Here is a 19,211-nt window from a genome sequence, read left to right on the forward strand (position 1 = left end):
TTACTCTTCACGATCAACACATTCCCGTATGTAGTGAAACCGAGATTTAATGTGTTTGGTCCTTCCATGGAAAACCAGATTCTTCACGAGTGCTATTGCTGATGTATTATCGATACGTAACACCACTGCTTGAATTTCCTTGTCGAATAACTCACTTATCAAGTCTCTTAGCCAAACCGCCTGACACGCGGCTGCGCTTGCCGCCATGTACTCTGCTTCACACGATGAGAGTGCAACCATACACTGTTTCTGAGAACACCAAGTAATTGGTGACGACCCAAGATAAAACACGTGTCCCGTAGTGCTTCTACCATCGTCTTGGTCAATGTTATAGCTACTATCACTATAACCAAGTAACACGTTTTTCCCACGAGTGTAAGAAATACCAAAACTGAGAGTACCTTGAATATAACGAAGAATTTGCTTTATAAAAGTTGCATGAGACTGCTTCGGCCTTTGCATGTACCGGCTTATGACTCCGACCGAATACGCCAAGTCGGGATGAGTTTGTAAAAGGTACCAGAGACACCCTGCAATCTTTCGATATCTCATAGCATCAAAATCTTATTCATCTTCAAATTTAGAAACATTTATACTCGGATCAAATCTCGCTTTTAATATGCTCCGAGTCATATCCAATATCGTGCGGTTCCGCCTCTCCACAACACCGTTTTGTTGAGGTGTATATGTAGCGGTTAAATGCCGAATAAAACCCTCGTTTTCAGAGAACCGATTGAAATCACGAGAAGTAAATTTTCCCCCTCGATCGGTTCGAAACGTCTTGATTTTCTCACTATTTTCCGCTTCCACAATGACTTTAAATCGCTTGAAGATATCAAACGCTTCACTTTTTTCCTTCAACAAAAAAGTCCACATGAAACGTGAAAAATCATCTATCAAGACGAGCACGTACCTATTTTTGGCTATGGTACTAGGAGTAACGGGCCCGCATAAATCTCCATGGATTAGTTCCAATGCTCGGGTTGCTCTAAAATTCGCCGACTTCGAAAATGGTTTCCTCGTTTGCTTCCCAACTAAGCACGAGTCACAAATTTGATTTTCTTGATCAACTTTTGGCATTCCAACGACCATATTATTTTTCATCATTTGTTTCATAGACTCAAAATTTAGGTGTCCTAGTCTCGCGTGCCAAAGCCAATTCTCGTTATCAATCCGGGCTTGTAAACACACGGGTTTCCCCGTCTTTAACTTAATCGTATAAAGACGATTCTTGGATCGAGTAACCCTCATCAACAATTTTCCTTGATCATCATACATTAACAAGTAATCGTCTTTCATACGAATATCACAACCAGTTTCTGTTGCTTGCCCAAGACTAATAATATTACTTTGTAAACTAGGAATATAATAAATGTCGGTTAATAATTGTTGCTCCCTCGTTTTGCCGACTACCAATATCGACCCTTTCCTGCAAATATCAACATAAGACTCATCTTCGAATTTAAGTTTGCCACCAACACGCTTATTTAATTCAGAGAAAAAAGATAAATCATCCGTCATATGGTTGCTCGCACCGTTATCCAAATACCACAAGTCTTGTTCGTTCGAACCACCCTCGTAATATTTTGGTATAACCTTCTGTTCATTCAAGTACACTTTTTCTTGAACGCACTGCACCATATAGAGGGACGGCTCTTTTTCTTTTGCGTCGGCCAAATGTGCTTGTCTCTCTTTCCTTCGTTCCGGACACCTCGAAAAGAAGTGACCAAATTCATCACAACGAAAGCATTGAACTTCCGAGTAATCCTTTTTACCCTTTTGTTTATCCCCTTCGTTGGACCCTCCTTGTGAACCACGGCTCTGACTTCCACGTCCACCACCACGTCCATTACCACGTCCTCGGTTCGAACCTTTCTCGCACCCCCTACTCGGTTCGCGTGAAGACTGCTTCGAACTCGAAGAGGAATCAGAATTATTAAACAAAAGTTTACCTTCTTCAGAACGCAACACGTGTCCTTTGATACGCTCCTCATATGCCTTCAACCTCCCGACAACATCCTCAAAACCGACTGTTTTAAGGTCTAACACTTGCTCGAGGGATGCTACAACTTGGATAAACCGGCTTGGCAGCCTCGTGAAGAATTTCTGAACTAGCTTTCTTTCTTCATACGGTTGTCCAAGTGTGGCTGCTTTAGAAGAGATCGCGGTCATTCTCGAGGCGTACTCGTCAATGGTTTCGGTTTCTTTCATCATCATACCGTCCCCTTTGATACCAATTGAAGTTTGGTGACCAGGATCGATAAACACAATAACGAAGTTTTAGATCATAAGCTCGATCTTTGTAATTCTCATTAACTCGAAAAATTACAATACTTAAACTCCTATCGATATAACCCACAAGCTCGGGTATATATACTAATTTAGATTTCAAAACCCAACTAGACTAGAATACAAATACCATAATCATATTCAAATACTAATTGGTAAAAACACATCTAAATAATAATTAATAAATAAATTCATTGTTGTCCAAGTCATTGGCTCGACTTGTTCACCAAGTAATTTATTCCATGTAAACCAAGTCACGTGCTCAACTTGATAAACAAGACGAACTCATCATAGGCTCGATGAGTCGGCCCAACCTGCCTCATTGACTCGAGGACGGAATTAAGTCCAACAATCACCCCCCTAATTTCCGACTTGAAATAGGTGGTCTTTGACTTTGAACTTGTCTCCTTTGACATGTTGTTTTGACCCATGATCTTGACCTTCTCGGCTTTCACAACCATATTAGTCTTCATCATCTCTGTCAAATTCACGTATTAACGTATGAAGTCTAGCATCCTTCACACGTTCCGCGCCCATATTTCTTGACTTTATGGCATCCCACATCTCTTTTGCCAATTTAAAATTACCGATTTGGATTATCTGTTCCTCGGGAATCGACTGAAACAGAAGCGCCTTCGTGATGTTATTTTGCTTCGTGTCATTAGAGCCCGGGTCAATCACATCCCAAACTCCATGAATCCCAAAAATAACCTCCATATGCATACTCCAAATCGTGTAATTCGTTTTCGTCAATCGCTACTCTCCAATGGATAACCACAATGGACAAAATTATCCGAATTAGCGAGTGCCGTCCTGACCAAGCAGTGGGTTATGCCACTCAGTCATTTGAAGATGAGGCTATGTATTAGTGGGAAACTGTGGAACAAAGAAAGACTCGAGGAGAGATGAAGGCAATGAGGTGGGACGACCTGAAGGAGTTAGTGATGAAAAAGTTCTGTGCTGATGCCGAGATTGGGAGGGCCGAGATGAAATTTCTGAATCTGAAGGCGGGCAAGATGACACACCGAGAGTACACAACTGAATTCAACCGCATGTCTAGGCTGGTGCCCGACATGGTGAACACTGAGGCGAAACGGATCAAGTGCTACGTAAGAGGGCTACCCCAGAAGGTCCGCACGTTAGTTAGGACTAGCAAACCTGCTACCTTTGACTCTGCAGTTGACTTAGCACAAGTGGTTTATGATGATCTAGAGGCAGATGATGTGGAAGTGGAAGATGAGGAAGTTGAAATGAAGAAAAGGAACCCAGCCCTAAAGCCAAATGAAGCTAATGAAGAGAACCCGCCTAAGAAGAAGGCAAGGCAGGGGGAGTTCACCGCTTGTGAAAAATGTGGAAAGAAGCACCCGGGGGAGTGACGAATGGGGTTAGGTGTTTGCTATATATGACAAACTGAAAATTTTTCTTACTTTTTCAGACACTCATCACGACTTGACTCAAATTTTCGGAACGAAAATTCTTTAACATGGGAATGATGTGACAATCGTCAATTTCAGGTTAACTCCGTTAACTCAACTCCGTCAATTCAAACTTAAGATCACTGAATCTATAACGCACACTTCATTACATTTAAACTAGGGTTTAAATGACGCTTAACACTTACTACATGTGTAGTCTTTCGGGATTTGCACCGAAACGCAAACGAGTTGACGCAAACGATTGATGAATAAATGAAAAACGTCAACATAATAATTATGTGTTAACATATGTGTTACTTGATTATATTGTGTGTAATGCTAGACAAGAAACAAGAACTAAGTTAGTTAAGTTAGAAAAAACAACAATTGAAAGTGGAGGGACTTGAGTGTAACTTGTTGTGTTTATAAATATATCCTTAACAACTAAACCCTAACTCTTATTTCTTTCTCCCTACTTCCGATCGCAAACCCCCTCCCCTTGCTCCTTGGCTGCCGTCCACTTTCACACACATATACACCATCAATTCAAGCTTTTGATTGAAGAACTAGGTGCTAGGAAGGTATAATTGATTATCCTATACATCCTTATTACTTGATTTTGATGTTTGTTGGGTTAATAACAAACCCTAAGCTGCCGATTTCTTGTATGGTGTGTGTTAACATGATTGTTGTTGAATTAATGATGATTGATAACTAGTATTGATGTTGTTACATGTTGATTGTTGTGTCTATGATTTGAGTTCAAACAAAAACCCTAATCATGTATGTAATGGGTAATTGATGTGCATGGATGGTGTTTATGGAGTCTAGAGTGTTATATGAATGCATGATAGTTCATAGGTTGTTAATATATTGAGTTTGGATGCAAACAGTTTCTGGACAGAATGTGTATTTGATATTTAAGTGACTGTAACGAAGTGTAAATGTGAAAATTGGTTGAGATTATTGGTACTACAGTAAACTAGGTTGAGTCTAGTTTCTATAGAGTATAAATTTGTAATTTTTGGACAAGTGGAAGTTAACTTTTATGATTTTACAAAAAACGTTGTGCAAAGCTGAGCTGTTAGACCTGCTGTTAGGTTGTTTTGTAAATGTTATATCTCATGAACTACGAGACCAATTGGGTTGGTTCTACTTCTGGAAGTTGACTCACTGAGTTAGGAACCGAACCCAAGTGGTCTTGCATTTATTGGATTTTTTGTTTAACGGGATTTGCAAATAAAATTCTGTTGCGCATGAATTTGACTGTTATGAGTTTGCTGTAATAATTTGATGTTTGTGAGAAAATTATGTGGAATAAAAATATAATTAAATATGTTCTGGAAACCTGAGACATATGTGCTTCTGTGATGATTTTTTGTAAATTTATTGAGATGCTATGATCGGTGGAATAGTACAATCTTTCAAGTAGAAATTCTGTCTCGGTGAAACTAGCTGCTGAGTTTTGTGAAAATACATGAAACATGATACTTGCTAATTTATTGTTGTGCTTTGACCAAATTGCCCCTGAGGGGAAAGAATGCAAATTAATTGTCGTGTTTTGACCAAAATGCCCTTGCGGGGATAATAGCTAATTGATTGTAATGATTTGACCAAATTGCCCTCGTGGGGAATAGTTGTTAGTTAATTGTTACGAGTTGACCAAATTGCCCTTACGGGGAGTAATTGCTAGTGATGTACTTTATGAATGCATGACACGTATATGATTGCTTGCACATGTAATGTATCACAAATACACTTGTTAAAGTCACACACGATTCACAAACGAAACACGAAACATGTTATGTGCATAGGTATTATGTGCCGGGTCTAGAGACTCGATAATATTCTGACACTTAGAAAAAATCTCTTTGTTGTTTTAGAACGCTAGAGAGAGTTTTTTGGTGACGCGCATCTTGGTGATTTAATTTGGGAAATTCTTCGCAAACAGTGAGTTTCACTTTCCCCTCTTTAAACTGTTTTCAAATGCTTTTCACTTGGGGGAGATAACATACTCCACAACGCATTTAAGATTTTGTTATAAATTATATATCACTTGTAAAGGCTAAGTGGCAAACGAAACAATTGAAGTCCTACACATCGAACCGGTTAATATTTGGATAATAGCGAGTCACTGTTGAGTAGTACTACTGGGTTTGACAAACCCTACCCAACGCTAAACTCGACTGGAGGTCGAGCGGGTGTAATTTTGGCTAACACGTACCATGGTCTGGATGACCTGGTGACAAGGCACTTAATAAACGAGTCAGTTTCGGTGTCGAACACTTAGTGATACTTGTTTTATAGGCTAGCTACCTATAGATATATAATTGACATAACACTATCTGGTAACGCAAAACGTTGTAACGCAAAACGCTGTAACGCAAAACGCTTAACGCAACACGCTGAACGCAAACGCCAATCGCTTTATTTTATTTAAACTTGTGAACTCACCAACCTTGTGTTGACACTTTTAGTATGTTATTCTCAGGTAGCCGAGGCGGGCGCGCGGTTTAGGAACATGCATTGCTTGAAAAACTTTTAACTATGCAAACTTACTTTTAACTGTTATCATTGGGTTTTAAATCGTCCTGCGTGACGTAACATTGTTTTCTATGGTTTACGCTTCCGCATTTAAATTACTCGTAAACGTTTCATGGTTTTGAGACTTTGTTTTATGGTTTGATTATAACTGATGATTCCGATCCTGTTAGTTCACACCCTCTGACGGTAAAACTCCATTAGTGGATTTTGAGGGTGTGACACTATAGGTGTGGAAAAGCAGGACATTCCTCCTAGGAATGCAAGGATGTAAGTCCCCCCGGGGCGTCGCCGATCGATACAAGATCCGCACGATGTCTAGGAGTGCGGAATTCTCCTAGACTCGTTTAATTAATTCCTGACAGAATCTAACACACATGACCATTAATTAATCCGAAGCATCTTCAATCACCAGGGATAACGATCAAGAACATAAACACTTTAATTCCTGATTAAATCCAACTTGTTCCAGAATTTTCACTTTAATAAATAAGCATCACGTTTCAGGATCCAATTCTCGAACGCCTTGAAAATAACATAAATAATATGCTCTGACCGCAATCTAGTAATGACAAAAACCTTCAGTTCAATTTGACTTTCTTCAGTTGGTCAACCTCGAACAACAACTATTTCATTGCCCACAAACACCCAAATCTATGTCAATATCCAGTTTCAATCAATATCCCATTCACAACCTCAACTCCATATCCAGAGTTGACACGTATTTGTTCACACGTAAGACCAAGAGATAACAAGTTTCACTCGTTGACGGAACAACGTCTTCGGTCTCACAATAATCGTGTACACCTGGCCATACAGACGAAAACTCCAAACAAATTTTTTTTTTTTTAACTTCGCCTAAAAGTCAACTTCGCCTAAAAGTTAACTTCGCCGAAAAGTCAACTTCGCCCCTCCTTAACTTCGCCTGTCCATAACTTCGCCTGACTGATAACTTCGCCTAAACCCTAAAATTTAAGCGACAACTTCGCCCGAACCCCATAACTTCGCCTGCGGCGGCTGTTCGGCCAAAAACGCATCAGAAACATGCCAGAAACACCAAAACGCAGATCTCGAACCATAGCATAAGAGCCTAAGGCTCTGATACCACTTGTAAGTCCCCCCGGGGCGTCGCCGATCGATACAAGATCCGCACGATGTCTAGGAGTGCGGAATCCTCCTAGACTCGTTTAATGGTGTAGAAGACGAAGAACACAATTACACACAAACACATACACGAACAAACACACGAATGGGATAAACACATCTGCAGATCTTTTATATCATAACCAAACCATGTTACAAAACGAACAAAAACAAAGACACGGCCGACCCGAGGTGAGCTCTACCTCGGGCCGTCCCACACGACTCTGCCTCTCTGTTTCTCTCTAGCTACTTGAATTGAACACACAATACTCTAATTTTCTGGATTCTCAAACCTAAACAAGACACATATATATATAGACAAAACAACTTCGCGGGCTTGGGCTTGGGCCAGTAGGCGAAGTTGTTCTAACTTCGCCTAAGGCGAAGTTGTTCTAACTTCGCCTATGGTAGAAGTTGTTACAACTTCGCCTATGGCGAAGTTGTTATAACTTCGTCTATGGCGAAGTTGTTCTAACTTCGTACTTCGTTTCTGCTGAACAGAATTGCATAGCGACGGTCACAAAATGCACCAACAAAGGATCACCATAGGTGTCATAACTATGGAGGGCAGGGACACCTGGCAAGGGACTGCAGGAAGCCAAGGGAGGAGCTCAGGACAGAGGGGAATGCTTGAGGATTAACAGTTTCTCCTGGTTGCTTAGAAAAGACCATTTAAGAAGGCTAGCTAATAGCTATAAGTTTTAATCTATGTTTTAATTATGAATGACTTAACGTGTGTTTTTATGTCTGTTTTATTGTTTTAAAGTTTAGATTGGATTTGTCTAAATTAATTATGATAAGAAATAGTCACGAAATGATTTTGGTTATGAATGTTTGTTATGTTAGAATAAAATGTCATGTTAGACAAGATGGTTAAAAAGTACGAACCAACGAATGACAAGACGAGACTTGGTACATCGAGGGCCTCATGAACAAGCTACCTTAAATAGCTAAAGCACATGAACATCACTCGATGACTACGAGTCAGGAGTAAGAAGGATACCCCAGAAAGCATAACGATCCAATAAAGTGTGTGAGTATAGGAAGTGTTCCTTTACAAGGAATAAGCTTGGTTTTGGGGACGAAACCTCTTTAAGGAGGGAAGACTTGTAACATCCCGAAAATTCTAAAATAATATTTAAATGTATTAGTTGCGTCGAGTGAAGTAATTGAGTTAGTGGGTAAATAATAATAAAAGGATAAGTAGGCTAGTTAAAGGAAATTAATCATGGACCAAAAAGGAAAGATGGGCTTTGAGTCCATGGGCTTAATGAAGTATAAATACCCCTTAAACCCTAATCCTTTCATTTCCATCCATATTATCCATCTTATTCTCTCTACACCTTAAAAACACAAACTTAAGCCAACCATTCCCTCCCTAGCCGTCGGCCACCATCCTCATACACAAACGAGCATCGTAACTTAGGATCTTCAATCATACAAGCAAGATAACAAGTCCAAGATCGTACATCAAGCAAACCATAACCTTGGAACGACAAAAATGTATGTACTTTATGATTAAAGGTTACATTTTTATGGATGGGTTACCATGAAACTAAACCCTTGAGTAGATCGGGTCCAAATGTTTCCTAAAAATGAAAACTTGATGATTAAAATGAACTTAATAGACTTATGATAGTATTCGGCTTATAGATAAACCCTAGATCTAGCCTAGAACGTTTTAAACCTATAAAGGTCTAAGCTTTTTGCCTAAAACGGATAGATCTTGAAACAGTGGTGGTAATGGGTGTAAAACGGGTATGGATGATGATGAAAAAAGGGTTAAAGGTTCATGAAACGAACCTTTAGAACAGTAACTGAGCATGGTAGAAGCTTAAAGATAGAAAAATGGGCTGAACTGGGTGTTCTCGGCCAGGACTAAGGGTTCTCGGCCAACCCGTGTTCTCGGCCAGGTATGGGATTTCGGTCAACATGTGTTTTCGGTCAACATGGTTCTCGGTCATGAGTTCTCGGCCAGATCTCTATTTGGTTTGGGCCTAGACCCAGTTGGGCCTAAATGAACAGTTGGACTGACTTCAACCGAAAGATGCTAACCCAACTTAGAAATAAATTAAAATCTTAATGAAAAATGTTTTAAGACAGTTAATGGAAATAAAATGTTTCCAAGCTGACCTGGCAGCTCGACCCCAGCCAGGGGCTCTGCCCCTTGGACCCTGCTAGGGGCTGCCGCCCCTAGAACCCCGCTGCCAGGGGCGCTGCCCCCGGACCCCTGTTCGTTGAGGGTAATGATTTGACTAGAAACGTGAGATGAGTAGTGATAGTTAATTGATGCATGTAATTATTATACAGTTAGCCGTGCCCAACTGAAGAGAGGAATTTCGATTAACGGCGAGCGCAGCAGGATCCAGGTGAGTTTCTAGCCTCATTTCTTTGTTATGTTTTCGGGGCTGTGTGCATACTCGATGTGACAGTTAATACACTTACCTTAAATGGTAAGTGTATGCCATGTATGATATATGTGATAGATACGATTGATTTCTTGTTGGTACGTGAACGATCTTCGGATATTGCACGTATTGCCAAGGGAAGAGATTAGTTCCTTACATGGATATTAAATAATAGCTTATATACAGTGTTCCTTATATGGATAATATATAGAGTTCCTTCTATGGATAATGTATAGTGTTCCTTCTATGGATAGTATATTGTTCCTTCTATGGATAGTATCATGTTCCTTCTATGGACAGTATAGTGTTCCTTTTATGGAGAGTATAGTGTTCCTTCTATGGAAAATATATAGGGTGTTCCTTCTATGGATAATATATATAGAGTGTTCCTTCTATGGATAATATATGTGTAGAGTGTTCCCTCTATGGAGAATACATATAGCATGGGCAATAGTAATAGTTCTTTTAATAGATATTACGTGACGTTCCTCTTATGGATATTTATACAAAGATAAAGTATTAATACGTGTCTTCGGATCCGTTAAGAAATATATGAGAATAAATTGTATGTTGTCTGATTAACTAGAACTCACTCAGCGTAGCTGACTTTTAGTATGCACGCAGGTGAGCTGAATGTAGAGTTATATGAGTATGACACATGGCATGGATTGAACGGCTGGCATCTGAAGATGGAAGAAACGATGGTGATTAAAATATGATGTTTTAAGTTGGTTTTAAAGAAAGGATTTAATGTTTTGTAACGAATGATTGATGTTTTATATTCCGCGAAATTTTTAATAAACTCTGATTTATAGAACTATGTTTATGAGTAAATCCGACGTTAAAGTAGGGCTACCGAGAACGGGGCCTTACATGTAACCCATTGCAGCCCAAACCTCTTCTGACTTGGGCCAGCTCCCATGTATACACATGACCCAATTACCCAAAGTCATATATAATACACTTAATTAGCAAGATCAGCCCGGAACTGCTACTGCTAGCATGCCTTAAAACTGTTTTATGTGTTGCTGGTCACGTGCACAAATCAGGTATTTTTATGAACCGGAATATGGTCAACAAATCTAGGTATGATCGAGTATTTGACCAGGCTTGCTGGGTTTTTATCGCGTTTGGTCTGGTCGGGTCTGGGGTTTTGACAAGGTGAAAGTGGAACCGGTTCCAGCCGGTCCGGATCCGGGCACGATTTTTCTAAGGAACCGATACCTGGTTTGTACCTGCGAGATGGGTAGGGCCGGGTTGGGTCCGGAACTTGGTTTAATCCCCACCTTTAGTCACGTATAAACTGATAACACAATAAACCAAAGGATCATCAGGTTGTGTGAACAATGAATTTTTTTGAGAAATAAACTTATTGTGATAAACCAGTTATGGTTGTCTACTCTATGACGAGTTATAGCATTAATTAGTAATTTGGATGTTATTAGTTATAAATAATCTGAGAAGATAATTTGTTTATAAGATGGAAAGTGGCCTTTTTATATTAATTTATGGTATAGATATTTAATCAACACTCACTGAATAAAATCAATAATTAACTAAATACGCATAAATAAATTAGAAGGTTTGGTTAATTACAGGCTGTGTTAAAACTTAAAAGTCAATCGTCCTTGTCTCTGTATGGCTAACTGCTAACATGATATAAATTCATAATATAGAACTAGTAATAACATAAGGACTTAAATTATGTAAGAATTAAAGGGACGCTTTTAAAGCTAGAGCGGGTCCGTCCTATGGCTTAAAATAAAAGTTGCACGTTTAGGCTCTCAAATCGGCTCTTTCCCTTTCACTTACTTCGGCTTTAAAGTCGCGTTAACATGAAACTCATCAAAAACTAGAATCTGATTATATAAAAATTTGCAAGCCAATTATCTTAGCCAACATGCTCTCATTCAGGGCAAGTTAGCACTTCTAAAAACGATGTTGGGAAACCTACCGCTTTACAGGTCGACACTTAGTTAAATTCGTCACAACTATAGTATTACACTATAAATTTATTATCTACTTGTGCGATTGACTTTTAACTATAGACAATTATTTCTCACATAGCACATAGCCGTCTCTTAAGATACTATGGCATTCTTGCAAATGGTTTAGAATCAGCCTATACGTCTGGATTATGATCATAGGTTATTGGTTTCATTATGTCAAACTCATGAGGAAATGTCCCCAGCTTCTGACGAGTGAGATATGCGAAATGCAATCAATTTCGGAATACATTGTAAATTAATTGTTGTACCCAGTCCGTGAGGTTATGCACTTTGGTTAAATTTGATAAATCTGAAAAAGTCATTTGTTGGTTTAATTTATATTTGCACTTTGGTTGACCAATTGTTCAGTATGTCCAACTGGCGTTACGTAATCTAGCTTAATCACATTTTATAAAATTTATTAACTTAAATAAAACCTAACTTTGAACCTCGGATTAAAATATTATCAAATGTGTTATTGAAAGTACAAAAAAGAATCCAACTTTAATATATTAGGTATGCTTAATTGTTTTATATTTCCACCGTTGATCACTGTATCTACAAAGTGGTGACAACACAAGCCCAAAAGATTTCTTTAATGGACTTTTTTATTTTATAATGATAATGCTAAGAACAACTCATTACTATTCTCCATGATAGTCATATGGTATTATGGTGTAACCCCATTCCTTGAAACTTAAGATACAAATAAAAGATGAGCAATTATCCACTAGCACCCACCTCTGACTTTTAAAATGACTAAATTGACCCTTATCTTTTTATATTTTCATGATAATGAAACTCATTAGGGGACCATACGAAGTATGATAAATAGGGTTGAAATTAAGTTGGCTTTTTAGCCTTTCGTGTTTTGTTGGAGTCTAAAGCTTAAAAACATGTTTGAAATATATACAAAACGAGTATATTTTAATTTTATACGAATCGGCTTGAGTATTTATTAAGTTTTATGTTGTCCACAGACGTGTACAAAAGTATATAGACGTAACTAATTTGATGTTATTGTTAGGCTTATCAATTTATTTTTTCTTTCTGTTTGCACTTTTAATCAAATTGTGTTTAAATTTTATTGCACATTATCTATTCATCTTATATAGTCTTTACATATATTCAAAATAAGTTTTAAATAAGTTTTGATATTGGATATGTTTATTTATATTTGAGCTTTCTCAGTAAATATAAATTGATTGTAAACCATATTTAAACCAGGCTTGAAACTACATCATAGTCAAGTTATATAACCGAGCTCAAACCATCATCACTTTGATAGGTGGTGATGTTTTCTTCATGGAGAGATCATGAGCTTGAGTCTTTAAAGGAAGAATTTTATTAGTACCTCTTAAAAGATTAATAGTATTGGTTGTAAAAAAATCGAGCTCAAGTCCCATCAAACACGTGTTTGATTCAACTTGCTTTCAACCCTAGTGAGATATATCACCTCGTACTTATAATCATTTTGACCAAAGCAAATTTACAATGTCACTATACCAAAGTTTGTGACTCGGTTAAAGTCCTATACCCAAAAACCAAAAAGTTTAAGAAAAGTAATTTTGGTTTTACATATATAAAATGATAATGACACGTAACTTTTATAACTGTAATTCATATTAAGTCTTAACTTTCATCTATTAAAAAAATATTATCATGTGTCTTACAGAAAGGAGAAGAAGAAGAAGAGAAGAGGGAATGTGTGGTGTGGTGGCGTGACCGTCTGATTCTTTGCACACCGGAGTCCGGAGATCCCTGACTGTTGTTATACATGATATGCACCTATAACCCTTTTTTACATTTTTATACCATGTTCATTTTTTTCTATACCATGTCCCTTTAAGAAAAAGTGTGGAATATCCTTACATTTAAAACTAAGACATACACCTTTCTTCTTATTTGGAGTGTTCATAAAGTTTGTTTTTGAGATTATTAAACATTTATAACATTCGCGAACAAAACATACTCTATCATAAAAGCTCGTTGTAAATGGTATCTCAATCATCATAAAACACCCTTCGCAAAATCACTTATTTTAGTATGTATGTAACATATACTCGTTATAACCCAATTACTATAAACATTCGTTATTCCAATAAAAAATTACAACATGACGGATTATTTACCCTCACCTCATGTTGTAAGACTTGTCTTCGTCTGTGTTCTCCGTTAGCACTCGAGCAATGTCTAACTTTTGGGTTCGTGGTATTCTCAAAAGAGAACCGAAAACCTGTTTTAAGTTAAAAGAAAAAAGAAATTTTATCATTAATGTATGGCTTTGACCGCATGATTCAATTACGAATAGGGACGATACTAATATGAGTTTTGATGAGTATTGGTATTTCAGTCTCATACCTAGTGTATAATCTGGAGCCTTATACCCGGCTTAATGCACGTCATATTACCTGTCTAGTTAGTTCGTTAAATTTACCTCATTAAGATTCCCAAATGAGTTTTCTACCTTTATATCTTTTATATAAAAATTCAATATAAAAACTAAAAATTAGTAGATCATATTAACAAAGACAAAAGTACCAAAAGACAATTGTTTTTAAAATTAAGTGTTCAAGTTATCTTATATGCTTTTTAAAAAATATGTAATTTGTTGTATATATATTTTTGGTAATCAAGTTGTATATCACCTAATAACATGGGTGTTTAAATTACAAATATCTGATACCTAATATGGTAGTGTTGTTATGTAGGAATGGAATGTGGAATTTAATGAGTCATTCCAAAGAAATGCAAAAAATCTTGTTTGGTTACCATGCATGAATGGAATAGATCATTCCACGAGGAACGAAACTCCTTCTTCTTTTAGGATTTTCATTGTTTTGGGTTTATGTGTTTTTTTTCATTCCTTCACGGAATGAAAAAGTCAAAAGAGTCAACAATTATTATTAGTATTATATAATTATAATGATATTATTATTATTATTATTTTCCAATTATAGTTATTAGTTATATTATTATTATATAATTATTTATTATTGTTTTGTATAATATAATATAATTATTATTATATTAAAACTATTACTACATTATTACTATTAGTTTTTTTTTTAAATTTGGCGAGTTAACATTTCACAATGCATATACTTGATTTAACATTGTTACGATTATTTATATTCAGTTTAAAGATCCTGTTGCAGCACGAGGGTCTAAAAATTAGTTATTATGAATATTCGTATTATTACTGAAATTATTTATTTATTAATTTTATTATTATTATTAATAAAAATTTTAATAATAAGAACAACAACAACAACAACATAATAATAATAATAATAAAGTGATTAATTATTTCATTTTTATATAGTAACCAAACATGACAATGAAATGGTAATGATCTATTTCATTTATTGGCCATTCCATTACCATGTTCATTTCATTCCCTCATCCATTCCATTACCATATACCAAACATACTCTAAGTGATTAAACTTTATACCACAGATGAAGCTTATTGAGAGCCAGAGGTGGCCCTGGCCCCCTATTTTTTTACGTAGTATTGTAAATTAACATGTTTTTCATCCGGAAAATTATACATAATGTAGATTTACTCATTTTCGGCCAAACAAAAATTTGAGCCCGGTTCTACTCATTTATTAACATACAATATAAGTCTTACCCTCTCAGCGTTTTCATCAAAGCTTCACCGTTACTTGAAACCCGTCTAATATACATTGTGTCCGGATTCGTTTGTATGTCATTGATTAAGAAAGACAAGTTACACGATAATAAAATAAATAAAAATATTATGACAAGAGTCACAAGACAATAAAAGGCATGGGTAGTTTAGTAATTTCAGGACCTCCACTTTTGAAAACAAAACCCACTCTCTCTCCCCACTCCCCTCATTTCCAGTCTCAAAAACATTTCCCTGATTATTATTATTATTCTCTCTGCTTCTTCTTCATATTATTCACACCAACTGTGTGTGTTACTGCGTGTTTTATTCACACTCAACAAACCAACCCATGACTGCATCATCCTGCATCCATCACACCAATTCTACCCAGACCCACCAATTGATTTCCGAAACAATCCAAATGCTGCAAAAAACCACCAATTTTAACACCAATTTACAGACTAAAGTTGGTGAAGGCTGTTCTAAGGTTACTAGAGAGTGTAGGATTTGTCAAGAAGAAGATGATGAACATGAATTGGAGGCTCCTTGTGCTTGTAATGGCACCCTCAAGGTTTAATCTAATTTCATTTCCCCCAATATATTTATTTTTTTACCAATTTTTTATCTAATTTTTGTAATTTGTTTGAAATTAGGTATTTTGAAATTAGAGTTGGTTATTGTATAGGCAAAGGATCTTCACACACCAATTTTTTGCTTACACCGGGCATATAGGGGTATAGGCTATACAGGTTGTACAGGACTCTATATGAGCAGTTGAAGGCTATGCGGGCCGTATAGGCTGAAAAAGTTGTTTTTTTACCCATATGGTCTCTACGGCTCGTATAGACCTATCCAGACAACATTTGGGTGGTGTATGAAGATCACATCCCGTAATTTGTTAATTTGGGGTTTGAAATTAGGGATTTTGAAATTTGAGTTGGTTATTGACTTATTGTATAGAGAAAAGATTTTCATATACGGGTCGTATAGGGCTACAGTTCGTATAGGACCTGAGTTGTGTCAGTTTGTATCAGGCTCTATATGAGCAGTTGAAGACCTATACGGACCGTATAGGCTGAAAAAGCTGTTTTTTTGTTCCATCCGTACACTTGTCAGTCATGCTTGGCCTATACTGATCGTATAGGCATGTACAGTCAAAATGAGGGTGGTGTATGAAGATCACATCCAGTTTGTATATTTTGGTTGATAGGCTAAAAAAAGCTGTTTTTTTGTCCCCTCCGTACACTTGTCAGTCATACTTGGCCTATACTGATTGTATAGGCATGTACAGTTAGCATTTGGGTGGTGTATGAAGATCACATCCAGTAGTATATTTTGGTTGATGGGTTTGAGATTTAAGATGTTTGGATGATGTTAAAGTGTGATCATGTATGTGGATTGGACTGGTGGGACCATGTTTGGTTCAGATATTTTGATCTTGTTAAAGCAATAAGTTTGGTTGTACACTTGTGCTAGATGAAGATGTACTTGTACTACATTACAGTACATAATTTATGACCCCATTGCCATGATTGCTTTGATTAAAAATTTGAATTTGTTGGTTGCAGTTTGCTCATAGAAAATGCATTCAGAAATGGTGTAATAAGAAAGGAGATATAACCTGTGAAATTTGCAATCAGGTTTGCTGATTTTTTTTTAATAATTTGCTACATTATTATTATTATTATGTTTATTATTATTATGTTTATTATTATTATTATTATTATTATTATTATTATGTTTATGTTTATGTTGATGTTGATGTTGATGTATTTTTTGCTTTTTTGATAGGTTTATTCACCTGATTATGCTCTTCCACCTGCAAGAACCAATCCAGATGTCATGACTATTGATATCAGGTGAATTTGCTACAAAGATTTAACAAAGATGTGATCATTTTCTAATGTTATTTTTATTATCTTTGTTAGGCATGCGTGGGGCCCGCAAATCGACCTCCGGGATGCTCATTTTCTGGCTTTTGCTACTGCTGAAAACCAGTTTCTTGAACCGGATTATGAAGAATATGGTGTGGCAAGTAATAATAGCATTGCTTACCTTCGGTTCATGGCTCTAATTGTAAGCGAACAACTGAACAATATGTGCCATGTCATGAGTTTCATGAAATGTCGTATAAAGTTATAAACTTTAATATTGTTTGCTTAAATGTGTAGCTGATGATAATATTGTTGATCCGCCAAGCTTTGTTGGTCACTAGAGACCTCGGGATGCTGCCAGAATCATCAAAGTTCTTTAATGTAAGTTGATGTTTTTGGTTGACTTATTGTCTTCAGTTATTGACTTTTTTTGGTTGACTTAATGTAATGCATGCTGTACATGAACTGCAGTTTCAGGTTTCTGTTCTTCAACTGGTCGGTATACTACTTCCATGTTATGTGGTGGGCCGTTCATGGATAATGATATTAAGGCAAAGGAGAAGGCAGGTTAGTGAGTCACTTCAGTTCTTAGTTCTTAGTTTCATACATTTTTTTTTCATATCTAATAAAAAGGGTAATAAAGTAAAATCGAACCGAATGTTTAGTGAATCGTTTGGCGGGAAGTTCATTCATTTAATAAACAGATGAGCATGAGCATTACCTTTTTATTTAATAAACAAACAAACATGAACACTGGCTTTTTGTTCATTTAATTAAACGAACGAACATGAACACGTGTCTCGTTTGTTCATTTATGTTCATTCATTTACATTCGTTTATATCCGTTCGTTTATCCACTCAATTATGTTTGTTTATTTAAGTATTAGTTCAAATATATTTATTACTGATATTATTTTAAAATTCAATTTGAATATTGTATTTGAAAAACCTTTATTTGGATATCTTTGTTTATTCTTGAACTATTGAATGTAATGATAATTGTATTTTTAACTTTAAGTTGGGAATATGTGTACTTTAGTCTTTAGGTATGTGTTCACTTATGTTTGTGAATTGTTCGTTTAGAATATTAAAAAACGAACATTAATTGAACTCGAACACGTTTATTTTCTTAAAGAACGAACATGAACCAGAAAATCCGTTTGTTTAGTTGTACATGGCCGTTTGTTTGTTCAGTTAAAGTTAAATGAACAAGTACGAGCCACGTTTGTGTTCGTTCGGTTCATTTTCCGGCCTACCCTCTTAATATTGTGTCACATTTGTCATTAATCTTTATTGGGTCTTAAAAAATGCGGTTTAGGACCGTGACATGAAATCAAACAAACTGTTCTTTATTTCAGGTTTGATAACAGTAATCAGGAAAGCTGTTTTGTATATCCTCGTGCTTCTTGATTAGTGGTTCCAATGCCATGAAGCTGAGTGCGTTTGGAGCACTTGCAACAATCAAAGGCTAGAAAACTCGAAAACCGAAATGTAAAGATGTATTTCTCTTTTCTGAATCTTGAATCAACTGATTCACTTGATGCCATCTTATGTAAATTGTGAATATTGATGAGTCAATGGTCTTTCTTGCAATTAGTGATTATGTGACAATTTGAGTCAAATGGGTTAGAAATGATGTTAGGTGCATCCAAAGGCATAAAACTAACTAATTGCTTTATATAATAAGTAAGTTTAGTTTTGTAATAATATAGCATTTATAATAATAATAATTTACACATACCAACTAAATGTGAAAATAAAAAAAAGAATAGAAGTTGAAAAATGTGTTTGTGGGTCGACCCAACTAATTTTAACACTCATTATTCTTTTACCTGCTATCCGAATCTGACCTACCTGACCCGCTCAATTTATCACTCCAGGTGTCATTTGATTTCTCAGTATTTAAATATTTTAAGT

At 36.3% G+C, this 19,211-nt stretch overlaps 1 protein-coding gene and 1 pseudogene across 1 annotated transcript; one reads left to right on the plus strand and one right to left on the minus strand.

Annotated features, from left to right (window-relative positions):
* LOC143611130 (secreted RxLR effector protein 161 pseudogene) lies at positions 1-552 on the minus strand (annotated as a pseudogene).
* A 15,129-nt stretch (positions 553-15,681) lies between these two features.
* On the plus strand, positions 15,682-18,890 carry LOC143611120 (uncharacterized). Its single transcript, XM_077085410.1, has 7 exons — positions 15,682-15,991; positions 16,989-17,060; positions 17,212-17,279; positions 17,349-17,496; positions 17,592-17,675; positions 17,766-17,861; positions 18,653-18,890. Exons 1-7 carry the CDS (start codon positions 15,770-15,772, stop codon positions 18,656-18,658), a joined length of 696 nt encoding a protein of 231 aa, XP_076941525.1. The 5' UTR covers positions 15,682-15,769; the 3' UTR covers positions 18,659-18,890.
* The last annotated feature ends 321 nt before the right edge of the window (positions 18,891-19,211 follow it).

This window comes from Bidens hawaiensis, unplaced genomic scaffold, assembly GCF_021521415.1.
Source record: "Bidens hawaiensis isolate Kalapana, Puna unplaced genomic scaffold, B.hawaiensis_p1.1 tig00029598_1, whole genome shotgun sequence".
NCBI lineage: Eukaryota > Viridiplantae > Streptophyta > Magnoliopsida > Asterales > Asteraceae > Bidens > Bidens hawaiensis.

What these genes read in the sequence shown, in the direction of transcription:
- LOC143611120 (XM_077085410.1), top strand. Translation starts at nt 15,770, where the DNA reads ATGACTGCATCATCCTGCATCCATCACACCAATTCTACCCAGACCCAC. An exon ending in CTTGTAATGGCACCCTCAAG is followed by an intron (nt 15,992 to 16,988) that starts GTTTAATCTAAT and finishes TGTTGGTTGCAG; the next exon opens with TTTGCTCATAGAAAATGCAT. An exon ending in GTCATGACTATTGATATCAG is followed by an intron (nt 17,280 to 17,348) that starts GTGAATTTGCTA and finishes TATCTTTGTTAG; the next exon opens with GCATGCGTGGGGCCCGCAAA.